General features: G+C 34.8%; 1 protein-coding gene across 4 annotated transcripts in view; it reads left to right on the top strand.

Moving 5' to 3' along the window:
• The window catches only part of BAZ2B (bromodomain adjacent to zinc finger domain 2B), a 310,475-nt gene that overhangs the window by 223,094 nt on the left and 68,759 nt on the right, over nt 1-18,622 (top strand). For 2 of the 4 annotated variants that reach the window (XM_025405435.1, XM_025405436.1), the window contains exons 17-21: nt 1,575-1,640; nt 3,065-3,109; nt 3,353-3,379; nt 4,626-4,691; nt 18,187-18,327. In XM_025405435.1, coding sequence (XP_025261220.1) covers nt 1,575-1,640; nt 3,065-3,109; nt 3,353-3,379; nt 4,626-4,691; nt 18,187-18,327 — 345 coding nt within the window. The remainder of the gene's footprint in view (nt 1-1,574; nt 1,641-3,064; nt 3,110-3,352; nt 3,380-4,625; nt 4,692-18,186; nt 18,328-18,622) is intronic. The other 2 variants (XM_025405437.1, XM_025405434.1) reach the window with 1 other exon arrangement.

The raw sequence follows: 18,622 nt of genomic DNA, 5'->3' as shown, positions 1-18,622 counted from the left end.
CTAATCTAATCCCAACAATAAAGATATACAAAATGAGACAAAAGAAACAGGAAAACTTCTGAGCAGTCAATGGAGTTGTCATAAAGTTCATGCGGTAAAATGTTTTACTTCTATAAAAGTAAACAACAAAAGAAAAATCATTAGGGCTTATAGTCCGATATTTACTTTTAGTTTAGAAACAAATGTTTACAGAAGTAAACATTTCAAAAGTAAAAATAAATTTTAAATGTACAAAGTTTTATCAGATTGTTTTTCTGATTTCTAGCATATCCCTCTTCCTTGCAAGGCTAATTAGAATAGAGATAGAGGGGACATCTGTTGGCAACAGCAAAAGTAATAGGCAAAAGATAGCAAGGAAAAAATACAGGAAAACTTCAGCTAGCACATATAGGAACTGAAAAGCCTAGCAACAGCCTGTAATCTTTTATTTGAATAGCAAGCAATTTTCAAAACCTTAATAGCCCAAAGGCATTACTCTTTGGAGCTGTGCAGTATGACTGATGTTCAAAATAATTGCCCTGAGTCATCAAGAATACGCCAAATTAGACACAGTACACAGTACACAGGCATAGTGGTGTCTAAGCAGGCACGTCTCAAAATTATTTCCATCTGAAATAGTGAAAATAAACTTCATGTTTAAAATTATTACAACTTCTCCACCATTCCAGAAACTGCTGCCTTATAGAGCAGTTTATTCCCTGAGGGCTCCAGATAACTGAGGTTTTCTCTGTTACAGTTTTATTCCTTCTAGAAATACACACATATTTTCTTACCCATTTCAAATTAATTTTAAAAACCAGAAATTGAAAATATTATTTTAAAGTAAACTGACAATAACTGCTAGGTAGTTATGAAACTTCTACACAGTTCATGATTTTAAGATTATGAAGCTTATGTTTGATAAATAGCATGATCTTAATAGTCAGATTGTGACTCATGAAAGATAAGATTACAAGTTTTCATTCTATTAAAAAAAAAAAAAACACTTGAACTTAACCACACTATACAGAGATGGGGAAAATCAGACCTAATATGCTTAACTTAAAAGATATAATCCAATAATGAATTTCTTTATCTCAAATTTTTAAGATTTAAAAGTAAATTTTAAATAAAGTTAACATGTTCATTCTCAAATATTACTAATTCTTGAAATAATTTTTATTTATCAATTAAAATCTATTCTGTTTTCTAAATGTTTTACAGTGATTATGTTTTACTTTTAAAATCAGAAAAACAATAAATGACATAAAATCATTTTTCTGTGATTAAATTTTAAGGTAAAAGAACATAAACACTCAATTATTTCAGACTTTTAACAGAGCTTGAAGAAGAAAAGCTGTCATATTCTTATGAATCTAAGAAATTTTTGTGTATTCTAATGCTAACCTATAAATTAGAAACACAATTATTACATTAAACATAATGTTAACTGGGGGGAAATCTGTAATTGTCTCCATATATGTTACATATTGTTTCGTACCTTGTGAGACATGTAGCTTCATTTCAAGTCTGACATTATTTGCAAGTTGTAGTGGTGCTGTTGCATGACTTTGAGACCTGTTTTGCATGCACAGGCTAAAAAGAAAAAGAAGGAAGAAGCAGCAAATGCCAAATTATTGGAGGCCGAGAAACGAATAAAGGTTAGTTTAGATGAGAATCAGAGCTTTTACTTTTGAAAAATAAAAACTGTATGTTATACTGGCATCAATTATATGAAACAATATGTCTTCAAAATGACTATCTGAATATATGTTTAGCAGATACAGCATGTGTATAATGTATGTTTTTATTTGTATGTATACTGTATGTGTATTTTTATTTTATTATGCAGGGTTTTTTTGTAACGCTTTGAGCTCTTTAGGAGACATCAAATCAGAAATGCAAATTGTTGCTTAATACCTGTATGTAGTTTTGCTAAATAAGAATGACTCCCCCAAAAAAACTGTTTTGTGTGTTGTTTATGTTTATGTTTAGCCATAGACTAGATATGGTATAGGTATGTTTATTTTTGTGTCTCAGTCTGATTCTCCCCTTTATAACTTTTTCTTTGTTAATATTCAGCAACTGTTTTATCTATTAAAAATGAAAAGCCTACAGAAACGAAAGCCAAACCTCATCAACTGTTATTTACCAATAACAAAATTAGCTGTTTTTAATTATTTTAACTTCAAGTATTTGGGGGTGTTTTGTTCTGATTTCCTGGCATGGAGTATAAGAGAGATGTCCCCTTCCTCCCCTCCCCCACCCTGCCATCCACCAGTAACTGAATACTGAAAGCGGGTAGCTGGGTGAACCTACTGGTACTGGAAAGAGCCACCACAGTTATACTTTGTAAAGCCAGGGACTGTTTATCTTTTCTACATAGACTCTCTTACTTTATTTTTTAAATTTCTACCTTTTCATGTTTGCCGTTAATATTAATTTCACCATATTTTACCTTTATAAAAATAATGAGATTGGTGACGTTCCTTGAATGGTTTGCCTTACGCCCCATCCCCTTGGAATGGTGCCCTGAATCATAGGTGGACATGAAAATTTCACACTGCTTGCCTAGTTTTTATCACTTTAATTCATATGTAGTGTATAGAAATGAAAAACATGATGTTAATTATAGAGTATATTTGAGAGTTCATATTCAGAATGGAGAGAGTTCTAATTGGCTAGATTTGAGCGTTGCACCATAATGTATCACACTGATTAAAAAATACATGTGTGGGTTATATCTGATAGACTCTGACCATCTAGCTAGTTAGTTCAATGAATGTGCCATTGAAATGTGCAGTTAGATCAGTCATTCATTAAATTTTAAGTAAAAATGACTGCTGAAGAAAGATCCTTGCTACCATATTTGCTATGTTATACACTTTGTATGTAAGTATTTGTTGGGTAGAAGCATACAAAATCAAATTGACATTTTATAAGTAAAAAATTATTGAATATTGGCCATTTCATATGGTTCAACCTAATGGAAGACTATAGAATCTCAGAAAAAGAACTTTTAACAATTTTAGCATGTTCTAAATCTTCTCTAAAAATCATGTATTAAAAGTTTCTTATTTTTAAGGAAAAAGAAATGAGAAGACAACAAGCTGTTCTTCTGAAACATCAGGTCTGTAATGTATAGTTATACAACTGTTGAATGTACATTTTATACCATTGCTTAAACCTATTTGGGGGAAAATCTTCAAAATATTTTCTTTAAAATTTCTGATATAATTTCTGCTTAAGTTTTTCCTTCAACCTACAGTTTATTGCCTTGCTTTGGTATTGGTGTCTTTTTGGGGGGTTGAAAAATTGGTTTTATGACTCTGTGATTTCTGTTTCATAATGTTGTGCCAACTCTTTCTACCAGGAGTTGGAGAGGCATAGACTAGATATGGTATGGGTATGTTTATTTTTGTACATCTAACACCGCATTGTGATTTGGTTGTGATATGGTTGTCATAGCAATGCATAAAGTGTAGCACTGGCTGCTGTCATATTACATACTGCTGCATGGCTTACAGCACAGTGCATTGCATACATCTGCTTGTCTGTCTATAAAGAAGTATGATGCATCTCCAAGATTTTACACTGAATTGTACAAGCCTTAAATAAGGCTGCTGTCTAAAAATTTACATTACTGATGTCACAAAGAAAGTTGGATCACTATACAATTAGGTATAATTATGACCAATATTCTCCCATCATTCTAGATGCAAAACTGCCATTGAATACAGTGGGAATTTTGAGTTTGCTTGATGAGAGAATATGAAATATATTCTGGTTTCATAGACAAATTTTAGAAATAATTTTGGAAATATCCCTTTGGAGAAACCAAATATGCTTAAACAAAAAAATCAATTAGATATTATAAATATGTGATTTTTTTATTTTAAAAGTAAAGTGAGATTATCAAATTAAACCAGTGCTTACCTTATTTTCATACTGTGCCTTTAAGATTCCACCTGTTAGCCCATGGTGCAGCTTTTGTGGCTTTAAATAGTGTATCAGGTGGCAGACATCAGTAAATAGGAATATCCCATTTCACTGGTGTTGTATGTGAAACAAGACTAGTTTAACTAAATTGGTATAAAAGCCTTAAAAAATCTTTAATTTGTTGGTGGCTTATTGGATTTACAAAATGATTTTGTAGTTGAAATAAAATAACCAACTCTAAAATCATGAAGTTAAAGTGACTATAAATCAATTTCTTCCTGATCTAAAATTTTAAGAACAACACAACCTTTGGTTTAATTGGCCATAGTATTTGTGGTTTTTCTAATAGCAGATGTAAGGTAACTGACCTGTTCCAGCCAACCATTATGCTTTTCGTTCTGCCAGCTTTTGAAGGAGCATCACAACTGACCATAAGTAAATCTTGTATGCTTCTGTTTACACTGTCTCCATGTTCATTGCTTTACCTTTTTGCTTTTGATTGTTCTTGTATTTGCTTTCTAAACCTGAACTAAAACATGCACAGACTGGCCATTCTTGTCTTATATTTAGTATTTACTGTGACTTGTCTATAAATGCTAAACATGCTATACTGAGTTTTTGTTTTGTTTTTGTTTTTGTTTTTCCATTGGAAAATCAAACTGTTAATTGTGGTTGAGTTATTTTCCACATTTTATCTGGCCTAATAGGAACGAGAGCGAAGGCGACAGCACATGATGCTTATGAAAGCTATGGAGGCTCGTAAAAAAGCAGAAGTAAGTGTATCTTTCTACAAAAATATTACCTTATAAAGTAACACTTTTTCCTAAGGCATTGGCTCTTCTAAATATAAATTTTTCAGAATATAGGTTTGTTGTGATTTACTGGCTTTCATATGCAAACCAGAAATTTAGAGATAGCAACTGAGTGTTAGAACATAAAAGAATGTAGGAAGAGTTCCAATGTATGTGTTAGTTTTCCTGGCTAAGATTTTAATTGTCTTTTTTTAGTGTAGTAAATGACATTGGTTTAGATAAAGGTAGCTATTTATTACACCAGAGTTTCACAAAACTAGTATTACAGCATGCCTGGACAAGTCCTGTATGTCGTAATTCAAACACAAATCATTCCGACCATGGATTCCTGCCCTAAGAATTATTCTTTAGTATTCTCTATGTAAAATTAGGCCTAAGTACTTTTCTTAAAGTAACTTTTAACAGATAATTCAGAATAAGAAAATTATTGCAGTACATCAGAATGAGCTTATTTGGAGTTTAATGGAAATCACATAAAGGTTAAAATAGATATATGTTACAAAGGAATAACATTGTGTATTAAAACAGTTGAATAGAGTCATTATAACTGGGGTTTTGGAGGTTGAAAGACACAGATTCCCCTGCTGGTTCTGCCACCAATTTGCTTTACATTTTCAAGCCATTTCTTTAAAATTGAGATGATACGTACCTCCTAGGATTATGGGATTATCGAGTGAGATAAGCATTTAATAAGTGAGAATTAATGAAAATGATACTGTTTGATCTAGAAGTTGGGAGGCCTGTATTTCAGTATTTTGGTCTCAGCTCTAGCTTAAATTAGCAATATAGATTTTTGGTGTGTATAGAAAATAAGTGTATTGTTTTGGAACCTGTGCACAGTAGCCAGATTATCTGAATTTGAATTCCGATTTCATTACTTTCCAGCTATATGCCCTTGGGCATGTTATTTAATTTCTCTGTGATTCATTTCATCTATAAAATGAAGATAATACTAATTTCTGTTTCATAGGACTGAAGAGATGATTAAATGGATATGTGTCTCTGTGTGTGTAAAGTTCTTAGAACAGTGCCTGGCACCACATAGTACCTAACCATTGACACTACATATGTATAGAATGGGCCTAGCAAGATGCATCCCAGGTTGCGAACTACTGACACAGATTACCTCTTAGCAGAGACTTAACATAGCATGTAACATATATTACAGCAATCACTTTCTGTGACTTTTCCTAAAGGTTATGGAAGTTTTACTCCAACACTTTTCCTGCTGTCTTTTTTTCCCTAACCTTTTGATTACCCAGGCTTATTGACACCCACTATACCTAACATAATAATTGAATCTATACATCTGTGCATGGAAATATAACCATAATCTCTGAAAAATGACAGTCACGGAAAGAGAGAGGTAACGTATTCCAGGAATTGGCAGGGCTGCTCTGTATTCCATTATGGAAACAGTACAGTGAAGGGAAGAGTAGGGAAGGGGACTAATTAAAAGCCTGAACACTGAATCTAATTCCCTCAATCTGGAGAGATGGAAATGGAGGGAGCAATTAGTAATTCAGGAAAAAGACCTAGAAAATTCCTCAAGAGACAAGTTCTTCCCTACCAATTGTGGGTTTTGTTTTTTTGGTTTTTTTTTTCTGTTTGTTTGTTTTCTGTTTTTTGTTTTTTTATAAGAAGGAATAAAAAGAACCAGGGCTTGCCATTCTGGTTTTTCTTGGCAGGGAGGAAAGCTAACCAAAATAATCCAAAACGTTATCTTCAGGCATACTAGGATTCATTAGAAGAGAAGATCCTGTAAAATAGTAAGAATGAGATCATCTGAGAGAGGGAATATCCAGGTGAAAGAGGCACCCCAAAGGCCTCAAAGACATGAACCCTCCCGCTGGTTTTTCATATTAGCCCACTAGGGCCTGGGGAGAGTGGGGGAAGCTGCTGCAGAGAGGTGAGGAAGATCTGGGTTGAATGGAGGGTGATAGCCACAGGATAAATAAAGCTGATTAAAATTAGATATTCTAAGAATCCATCAAAGCTCAAGAGCACCTCTCAAGAGGAAAAGGATATACTCTTGACTAAATAGAGTGAATCTGCTACAGTTCTTCCAATAAAACTGAGAAAGAGATTCCAGATACCTGGTACAGCTCTTCCTCTCCTAGCTACCTTTGTCCTGAGCGAAAAGAAGTGGAAGTAGAATACAGAATACTCACCCACAAATCTGAAGTACTTGTAAGTCTAAAATCAGGTAGCAGATAGAGAAGAGCTGCAGGAAAATTAACCCACCTACATTGGAACAATACAAGTTGTGAATAGGGCTGGACATATTAAGCATAAGTACTTTGAAAAGAAATGGTAAGGCAACTGTGTTAAAATATTGAACCAAAATAAAGCCAATAAATGCATATGTACATAAATTAATTACTTAAATTCTAATGGCTGAAAGAGTGAGCCTGGTTTCTCGGTTCTCATTATTGCTATCCTCAGCACTCCCTATACATTCTCTACAGAGCAGCTAAAGTGATCTTTTCAAAAAGTAAACCAGGGCTGGGCGCGGTGGCTCACGCCTGTAATCCCAGCACTTTGGGAGGCCGAGGCGGGCGGATCATGAGGTCAGGAGATCCAGACCATTCTGGCTAACACGGTGAAACCCCATCTCTACTAAAAATACAAAAAAAATTAGCCGGGCGTGGTGGTGGCGCCTGTTGTCCCAGCTACTCGGGAGGCTGAGGCAGGAGAATGGCGTGAACCTGGGAGGCGGAGCTTGCAGTGAGCGGAGATCGCGCCACTGCACTCCAGCCTGGGCAACAGAGCGAGACTCCGTCTCAAAAAAAAAAAAAAAAAAAAAAGTAAACCAGATCATATCCTGACACTATCCAGGGGACTCTCATTGCAATTACAACAAAGTTCAAACTCCTCACCATGGCATTTTCCCACTGACCTCTGCCTCTCACTCCAGTTTTACTTCATACAATTTGTCCCTTATGCACTATATTCTGGTCATTTTTGTCTTGTTATTATTCCTGAATGAATGGTCTGTGCTATTGCTGTTTTTCCACCAAATATTCAGATGGTTCCTATTTGTTGTTCAATCATCAATCAAATGTTAACTTTTCAAAAAGGCCTTGCCAGCAGGAGAGTCGCTTGAACCTGAGAGGCGGAGGTTGCAGTGGCCGAGATTGCGCCATTGCACTCCAGCCTGGGCAACAAGAGCAAAACTCCATCTCAAAAAAAAAAAAAAAAAAAGACCTTCCCAGAAACCTAATTTTGCTTTATCTTACACCCCACACCATTCACTCATCTTATTGTTTGTGGGCTAGTTCCTCCCAGAATATAAGATCTATGAGAACAGGACTCTTGTCTGTCTATGCCATTGTATTGCCAGTGCCTCAGTTAGAACCAAGTAAATAGGAGGTGCCTAGAAAATTGTAAATGAATGAATGGATAGGGTAAAATTAAAGTGATTGTGGCAGAACTAAAAAATCAAATTAAGTACAAAACAATCATTAAATTTTGAGTATATTATTATGTTTTCTATGTAATTCTCTTTGTATGATAGAAAACTCTTTTTATTTTATTTTTCTCCAGATGATGTTCTTTTGTTACAGTCAAACACTCAAGGAACTATTATTTAACAATGCAATAACATATGCCACAAATAATACTCAATCAGAATGTTTCAGAAAATTTCGTAGATAAAATTGAGTTCTTAAAATGTTATTGGCCAGGTGCAGTGGCTCACACCTATAATCCCAGCACTTCTGGGAGGCTGAGGCAGGAGGATCACCTGAGGTCGGGAGTTCGAGACCAGCCTGATGGAGTAGTGAAATCCCTCTCTACTAAAAAATACACACAAAACAAATGAGCCAGGCCTGGTGACACACACCTGTAATCCCAGCTACTCGGGAGGTTGAGGCAGGAGAATCACTTGAACCTGGGAGGCAGAGGTTGCCATGAGCAGAGATCATACCACTGCACTCCAGTCTGGGTGACAGAGTGAGACTCTGTCTTTAAAAAAAAAAAAGTTATCATCTGCCATAGACCCATGAACAGGACTCATGGACTGGGTAATTTTATCAGTCATTTTGATTTTGAATTGTGTTCCTCTAATGTGGGGGTCCCCCGGGGTTTCCGACCAGTACCTCCACCTGAGCTGGATGCCAGAGCCTTACCTCCTCCCAGATCAGTGGCAGGATCAGATTCTCATAGAAGCGTGAACTCTATTGTGAACTGCACATGCGAGGGATCTAGGTTGCATGCTCCTAATGAGAATCTAACGATGATCTGAGGTGGAACAGTTTCATCCTGAAACCATCCTCCCCACCACCCCACCCCTGTGTCTGTGGAAAAATTGTCTTCCATGAAACTGGTCTCTGGTGCCAAAAAGGTTGGGGACCACTGCTCTAATGAGTGGTGCCCATAGATCTGTGATCAACTGTTAATCTTTCAAACTACTAGTATGTGCCCAAGATTAAATTAGATACTGTGGGAAAAACAAAATATTCAAGATGCAGCAATCATATCAGAGAGATAAAATGAACAGTATAAGTGGTTAGGCAATAAAAGACCTATTTTTAACAACGATCAAAACTTTCGCCCAGTCTTTTACTTAAACCTCAGTATTAACAAAGCATTCCTATATGTACTTGCCCATTTCCTCATTATTACTTAACATGCACAAGATGTAACTCATGGAATGTCAACAATGGGCACATTGTGGCTTTATATTCTGCCACCCATTACCTCCTGATAGCCCAAATCTGTAATAATTTTCTGTTATTACCTATTTAAAGAACAAACTTTATTATAAAATGAAGGCCAAATGATACTTAGGCAAGAACAGTTCAAAATTCTGAATTGGCTTGTGCATAACCCTGATTATAAATATTCATACCTTTAAATCTTTAATTATTCTATTGTAAAGAAAGAAAACTAGGATTAAAATGAAAATGTTATGAATAGTGTTTAATGAGTAATGAAGTTTAAAAAACAAATTGATTTCACCATGTTGATTAAAAATCTCCTATATTACCTGAAATTATTCGAAGAAACTCCCCACACCTATCAAAGGAGGTAACAAAAACACCGCTTGTGTGATTCTTTGTGTACACTACACTGATCTTTTGGATTTAGTACTACTTTAGTATATTTTTCACTAAAAAGCTCTCAAATTTCTCTTGGTTTTCTAGTTGTGAAATCTAATTTTTATAGTTTTTCCATTACACAAATTTATAATTAGTAAAAAAATTCTCAGATTTATATAAATTATCTCCTTATTATTATATTAACATTAAAGGGCCATTAGTATATCATCATAGTTCATAAATATTTTCATAATGTAAGAAATAGTCTTTAGCCTCATGAATACAAAAAGCTTATTTTCTAATATAATTTAATATGAAATACATCTGCTTTCATTATTACTAATCCGTAGAAACAAGGTTGGTTTAAGCAACATGAGAAAGTAACATTTAACTCAAAATCTTCAGTTTCCATTATGAAAACTTCAAACTATACCAGTCACAAATTTATAATCAATTTGCTCATATTAACTAAATAATCAACCATAGTAATTTTAACACAGTCTTCTGCATGTCTCCCCAATGATCAATAAACTGCAAAAAGTTGTTAAACGTGTATCTATCACAGAGTGACTATGTCAGCACTTTAGGAGACAAAGCCATAAAATGGAAGAAAGTTTCAGGTTTCAGAAGTCATGTAATAAACAATTAGAAAGCAGAAAAAAATGCATAATGATTCAAGTAATAAAGAATATTTCATAATTATATATTTACACCAGTCATTATTTGGTAAAAACAAAAAAAGCAAAATTGCACATGTAGACAGTTTTTAAGCAAACACATTTTTAGTTGACAAAATAGTAAAGATACTTAAACAATACTTATGCAAATGTACTTTATTTCAATTTTAAAATTGTCTTTATAAACAAATATTAAATTATTCTATATAAACAATTTAACGTTTAGCACCATAGGAAAGATAAAAAAATTTTTTTAATTAAATTTTAAAAATTCAGGGGCTGGGTGTGGTGGCTCACACCTGTAATCCCAGCACTTTGGTAGGCCTAGGTGGGCAGATTGCCTGAGCTCAGGAGTTCAAGACCAGCCTAGGCAACACAGTGAAACCCCGTCTCTACTAAAATACGAAAAATTAGCCGGGCGTGACAGCGTGCACCTGTAGTCCCAGCTACTTGGGAGGCTGAAGCAGGAGAATTGCTTGAACCCAGGAGGCGGAGGTTGCAGTGAGCCAAGATTGCACCACGGCACTCCAGTGTGGGTGACAGAGTGAGACTCTGTCTAAAAAAAAAAAGAAAAAAATGTGGAATGTTAAATGTCATGTAAAAAAGTAGACCTTGGAAAGAGTTGTTTTTATACTTATTAAAATCTGTAACTCTAGAATTATTAACAATGTCAATTTTAATTTAGGAGACATTTATGTAATAGTAGCTATCCTACATAATATTTAAGATAGTTTATCTAAGTAAGTACAGAATAACCAGAATACGTAAGGAGCTCAAACAACTCAATAGGAAAAAATCTGATAATCCAAGTTAAAAGTGGGCAAAAGATCTGAATAGACATCTCTCAAAAGAACGCATACAAATGGCAAGGGAGTGTATGAAAAGATGCTCAACATCATTGATCATCAAGAAAAGGATATGAAAACTATATTGAGACATCATCTCACCCTAGTGAAAGTGGCTTTTATACAGAAGACAGGCAATGACGAATACTGGCAAGCATGTGGAGAAAAGAGAACCTTCATATGCTGTTGGTGGGACTGTAAATAAGTGCAGCCACTATGGAAAACAGTATGGAGGTTCCTCAGAAAACTCAAAATGGAACTACCATATGATCCAGCAATCCCACTCCTAGGTATATACCCAAAAGAAAGGAAATTAGTATATCAAAGAGATAACCTGTACTCACATGTTTATTGTAGCACTGTTCACAATAGCCAAGATTTGGAAGCAACCTGTGTCCATCAACAGTTGAATAAAGAAAATGTGGTACATATACACAATGGAGTACTATTCAGCCAAAAAAAAGAATGAGATCCTGTCATTTTCAACAACACAGATGGAACTAGAGTAGAAGAAGCCAGGCAAAGAAAAACAAAATTCACATGTTCTCATTTATTTGTGGGAGCTAAAAATTAAAACAATGAATATGGCCGGGCACAGTGGCTCACGCCTGTTTTCCCAGCACTTTGGGAGGCCAAGGTGGGTGAATCATGAGGTCAGGAGTTCAAGACCAGCCTGGCCAAGATGGCAAAATCCCATCTCTACTAAAAAATACAAAAATTAGCCGGGCATGGTGGCAGACTCCTGTAGCCCCAGCTACTTGGGAGACTGAGGCAGGAGAATCGCTTGAACCCGAGAGGTGGAGGTTACAGTGAGCCAAGCTTGCGCCACTGCACTCCAGCCTGGGTGACAGAGCAAGACTCCGTCTCAAAAACAAACAAACAATGCAGGAATATAGAGAGTAGAATGATGGTTACTAGAGGCTGGGAAGGGTGGGTAGTGGGGTGTTGGGGGGAGAGAGAATGGTTAATGGGTACAAGAATATATTAGATAAAATTAATAAGATCTAGTATTTGATAGCACAACAAGGTGATTACAGTCAACAGTGATTCATTGTATATTTTAAAATAACTAAAAGAGTATAATTGGAATGTTTGTAACACAAAGAAATGATAAATGCCCAAAGTGATGGGAAAAAATACAAATAAATAAGTACAGAATTTTTCATGTAATATTTTTGTAAGAACATGTGATAAGTAGAAAGTTTTATTCTTTTTAAGTATTTTGTATCTATAAAGTATAAGAAGTATCTTTAGGGTTTCTGGAATCATGTGCTTCATGATTTTTTCCTTTAATTTTTATAATTTATAAATATAAATTAAAATGTAAAAATAATAGGCCTTTTTTAAAAAATTACCTGAAATACTCACAGTCAATATTGGCCCATAAAGCAGTGTCATTTTTGTTCTTTACATCTGTCATCTATAAATGGCTTGTGTTATTAATCTTATTTACACTTTTATCCTTCCTGTACCCTGAGGTAAACCTGTGTCTCTTAAACTATATTTTTGTCTTTTAAATTGGAGTACAGATTTCTGTCAAATGAAATGTTTTCTTCTGATTATGCCTAGAACAAACACCTAGGAGACCCGGTAGAATCATCAAATGCGAAAACCATAAGTCTCTGTGCAACATGATCTCTTCAAAATGGCCTGTTTTGCAATCTATAAGTTATAAACTTCACACTAATGGGCCATTCTACTACATTTCTTGTTTGGATTTTTAACTTAAATAATTCTAAAATAGAATAAATTTATTCTTGTATTTGTTATTGTGCTATTGAATTGTGGAAATCCTTTGATTTATGTTTTAGAGTCCCTAAAATAATCTTTTCATGTAAATAAAAAATTGATTTTTAAATTTTCACCCTATGTGAAACCAGACTCTTTAGGATAATCTAAATTTAATGCATTTGCTATCAACAGATGTTTCAACTTTGAAATGAAATTTTGACTGACTTCTTAACTAAGATATTAGTAAGATTTTGATACAAAAAGATCCCATTATATAATATTATATTTCTTCATAGAATATATAATTACGATGATAAAAAAGATATTTTATTATAAATGACTTATAACCCAAGAGCCCATATTTATTTCAAGAATTTCTGTATCTGGAAAACTGGGTGGGGATAGAGGGAAAAAGAAAAAAAAATTAGGATGATGCATGCTGCTTTGCTTGTAATAATAAAAATAAAAATAAAAATAAATTATTATTATTATTATTATTATTATTACTTTGAGATGGAGTTTCGCTCTTTGTTGCCCAGGCTGGAGTGCAGCGGTGCAGTCTCAGCTCACTACAACCTCCACCTCCCAGGTTCAAGCAATTCTCTTGTCTCAGCCTCCCAAGCAGCTGGGATTACAGGCGCCCATGACCACACCCAGCTAATTTTTGTATTTTTAGTAGAGACAGCATTTCACCGTGTTGGCCAGGCTGATCTCAAACTCCGGACCTCAGGTGATCCACCCGCCTCGGCTTCCCTAAGTGCTGGGATTACAGGCGTGAGCCACCAAACCCATCGCTTGGAATTCTTTATAGTTAATCTAAAATCCAGAGCTACATTTTGTAGTCATTGGTAGACAGTCTAAGTTACTGTCCTGCGGTTTTACCAATATTAACATAAAATATGTTTTAACTTTCTTTTCATATTAGGATAGGTTTAATATGTCTTATCTCTGGCAAATCAGAAGTCTGTTATGAACTGACCTTGGGAAAATCACAAAATTCCATTGTAAAATCCTATTATTTGGCAGAGCAACAAAATATAATGTTATAGAAATTAGATATAGGTTCATAATAAGGCAGCTTACTTTGTCAAGAAAAGGCTAAGGTAAAAAGTAGATAAATAGATTACTCTTCCGCTAGGAGCAAGAGTACTATACAAATTTACATGCCTTCATTTTTGGCCTAAGTAGTGCTGCTACTTTAAACTTTAGCTTTTGGCAAAATTATTGGGTAATAAATCTGTTTAATTTTTATGGGAGGGGTATCTATTTGCAAGCATATCAAATCACAGTACATGCTATATGGCTAAGAAATTAATAATGTTGAAGTAGGTGTTAGAAAAATATACTTTAGATAATTTTTAAATTTCTAAACGTAATCTAAATATTCTTAATAAATGTATTTAATTCCACTTTTGGATTCAAGGTTTCTAAATACTCTTAACTGAAAATGGAAGACAGCAATTATGTTTGCCCACAGAGTAAAATATTAAAAGTGAAGAAGAAATTGCCTATTGAATTCATTTAATAACCAGTTCAAAATGTTACCATAATTTTAGTTTATGTCATTTGAAGAATTAATTATTCAGCAAAGTTATAAATGCTCAAATAATTTTTATATGCCATGGTATATCAAACGTATCTATTACAGTCATATCACTACTGTAATAAGAAGTAAGAACAATACTTAGACTGTGGAGACCAGTGGGAGAGGAAAGTTGGACTGATACAGGCTCAAGAGTCAAAGAGAAAGATAAAATAATTAAAAACTTTTTCCAGGTGTCCAGGGGGGAATTGAATAGGTCCGTGAAGAAACAGGTGAATAAGTTCCTCTGCCCTCTAGAAGAGGCTTATACTTGAGTGAGAGAGATCAACTTTAAAGAAATAATTGCTACACAGTGCAACAAATGCTGTAATAAGTTATATGGAAGCTCAAAAACAAGAAGTACTACCATGTCTAAAGTAGTTGTGGGAACGATTTTAAAAAGTGGGAACAATTTAAAAATTAAAAAAAAAAAAAAAAACAGGCTTTATACAGACTTCTTGTGAAGGAACTAGGTATTCTAGACACTAGGAATGGCATATACAGAGGTATAGTACTGTGACTAAACAAGACCTGGGGGTGGGGTACAAAGAGGGTATTAGCCATTTTAACCTCGTGTACATGCCCATCTTGGCTTTGTTGTTGCTTCATCGTCATTATTCATCCAAGCAGTAGCTTCAAAGGGGCTACACTGTCTTCTCCACACAGGTGTGTCACACAGTGTGGCTGGAACATGGGAAATCCACTGTGAATCGTGAGATGTGAGACTAGCACTTGTGTGGGGCTAGATTGTGACTGGCTTTATACGTCATTATAAATATTAGTTGGTGATTGAGGGGACCTTGGAAGTTCTGGCTCTTTAAGAGTAAACTTGTACCATAACCACAGAATTTATATTAGTTCTATACAATTCATACTGAATTGAGAGACTCCACATTTCCATTAAAGTATGCCTGATAGTAGACAGTAATAAATGCTTGTCTTTAGCTGATAAAGGTCACAATGATTTCTATAATTTTTTTGGAAATCTCCATTTTATCATAAATATCGATGTGACTTTTGCATTCTATTCCATATTATACTTTTTCAGTTGGAAAAAGGTATTGCATATCACCAGCTAAAATTGATACTCCAAGCATATAATCCATACTTATGGCATTCCGTGCACTCTAGCTTGTTGCCTGTGTGTCTATTGAGTATGTATGTACCTCCAAGATTGCTACCAATGGGAAGTTGACACAGTGAAAAGAGCATCAGTGTCACACTTTTTAAAAAGTAATAGTAACTATTTTTAACAACTAGTAACTAGTAATCTCAATTATTATGTTTATAATTGCTGTTATGGACATCATTAAGAGATCTGAGTTAGCTCTATGTAAAGCCATGTATCACTTAATGATGACAATACATTCTGAGAAGAGTGTCATTAATCAATTTCATTATTGTGCAGACATCATAGAGTGACGTACCCAAACCTTAGATGGTATAGACTGCTACCCTGGGCTATGTGGCATAGACACTGTAGTACATGCAATTCTTTATTGACAAACATCATGTGGCATATGAGTGCAGCAGAAAATTATACAGTATCTACTTTCAAATCAGTAAGAGATATTTAATATGCTTTTTTCTATTAGTGATCCTAATTCATTACTCTGGTAAGGAACCAAAAACTTAAATCTTCCCTTCTTTGGAAAGTTATTAGAGCAACAGTTCATGTGTTTAAGAATCGAAATTTCAATTCTAGGGGGAAAAAAATTATTCTACCAGTGACTCTGCTGCCCTTTTGTAAGGGCTAGTAATAATAGTACTTCAGGCTATTACCTAATAATTTGATTTGAAAATCAAAACCTCAGAAACTGCTTTTTGGTTTATAATTGGTAAAATTAATTATAAAACTTTGCTGGTGTCAACAATCTCATAAGTTTCCTTATAGTTTGTCCTCCCAGAATGTCTGCATGCATCAATAACCCAGAAATTCAGAGGCAGTATAAAAATGAATAGTAACTTGTGCATGTCATATAAGACGTCCCTTATGATCTGGCCCTCTGACTATCATAATATTCAGCAACTATTCAACTCACAACCTACACTCCAGTTTTGAAACTGCTAACAATTTTTCAAACACACTGTGCTTTCTCTACTCTCTGGTCCCATGTTCTTTCCCACTCCTCTCTTTCTCCCTCTTGGCCATTCCCTCCAGCAGCAGTCAGGGTGCTCACTTACCAGTGACAATCGAAATGGAGATAATTAGAATATGGGCAAAAATAGTAATATAGTACAGAAAGCAATGAGTGCTGTGTTAAAATCAGAGTTAGGAGCTATGAAATGTAATAGAAATTGGTAGTGTTTAAGATTTAAATATGCAAGATGGGAAAAATGAACTTCTTGATTGGAGTGAACCAATATAAGCAGCTAAGGAAATAAATGTTCATCAGGAATAGGAAATTCTAAACCTACACAGAAAAAAATATGAGAGGTAAGATTAGAAAAGAAGAGTCCGGAATTCAAAAGTAAAGACTTAGACCTTATTTTGATAGAAAATCGAAAGACGGCCAGGCACGGCGGCTCACGCCTGTAATCCCAGCACTTTGGGAGGCCGAGGTGGGTGCACCACAAGGTCAGGAGATCGAGACCAATCCTGGCTAACACGGTGAAACCCCGTCTCTACTGAAAAATACAAAAAATTAGCCGGGCATGGTGGCAGGCACCGGTAGTCCCAGCTACTCGGGAGGCTGAGGCAGGAGAATGGCATGAACCCAGGAGGCGGAGGTTGCAGTGAGCCGAGATCGCCCCACTGCATTCCAGCATCCAGCCTGGGCAACAGAGCGAGACTCCGTCTCAAAAGAAAAAAAAAAAAAAAAAGAAAATCGAAAGACTTTTAATCAAGGAAGAGATATAATGAGCCTTACAAAAGTAAACCAATTAGCAATGTGTGGCACATGTGCGGTAATAGGTTAGAACTGACTGATGATTCTACTGTTATTTCTCCTCTAAATAAATGAGAGCTATACTTGAGATAGAATGAAAAAGTAATGATAACGGTATTATAATAGAAAATCACTTCCTCCAACAAAAAGTCATTCCCTACAACAGACTGACAAGTCAGTTATTTCCATATTGTTGCCATTACCAGAACATTTTTAATGCTTTTGACATTGCCTCTCTTAAGTGGTGTTTATGGTGGTGAATAATATTTTTCTTTCATCACAGGTGCTATCTTAAGACTAGCTAATTCACTTTGAAAGAACTGCTTTTGCACATTCAAACGTGTACTTCCATTTTCCTACTGTAAATCATATGCTTCCTGGAGCCGCACTAAAATTTGTACTAATAACTATTTAATAAGATATGTAGTTGCCCATGTGCATTTTATGTATCTGCTTTTATTAATAAGTATTTTATTCTTATAACTTGGCAAATGATTGAACAAATTTTGAGTAACAAAATAGTCTAGGTTGAATCTAATATATTAAATATATACAGTCATAAGATTATTTTGAAAATTAGAGAGTAAGATTAATGAAAAGCAAAGTAATTCATTGTTGCTACATAATTCTAAGTTTATTCCAACATATATAATGATTAAGAAGAATATGTGTACATGATTTTCTTTTTAAGGAAAAAGAACGGTTGAAGCAAGAAAAACGTGATGAGAAAAGATTAAATAAAGAGCGTAAACTAGAGCAACGAAGATTAGAATTAGAAATGGCGAAGGAACTAAAGAAGCCTAATGAAGACATGTGCTTAGCGGACCAAAAGGTAATTTATACGTCATGTATACCATTTCCATTTATAAGTTTAATTTTTCCAGTTTTCTTACCTGATTTCTTTGCCAGAGCTGCTACTGTGAAAGCCTTTCATTTTTAACTATAGCAGTAAATTTCCAACTCTAGGTCAATTTGCCTTTCCTAGATAGCTACCAGTAAACCTCTCTGGAGCTCTTGTGCTGGTAATGGCAGTTTTTTTGTTTGTTTGTCTGGTTGGTTGGTTGGTTGGTTGGTTGGTTGATTGGTTGGTTGGCTGGTTGTTTTCAGACAGGGTCTTACTCTGTCAT

This window comes from Theropithecus gelada, chromosome 12 (genome assembly GCF_003255815.1).
Source record: "Theropithecus gelada isolate Dixy chromosome 12, Tgel_1.0, whole genome shotgun sequence".
Lineage (NCBI taxonomy): Eukaryota > Metazoa > Chordata > Mammalia > Primates > Cercopithecidae > Theropithecus > Theropithecus gelada.
The sequence above is the reverse complement of the archived record's forward strand: the minus strand, read 5'-3'. Positions and strand labels throughout refer to the sequence as shown.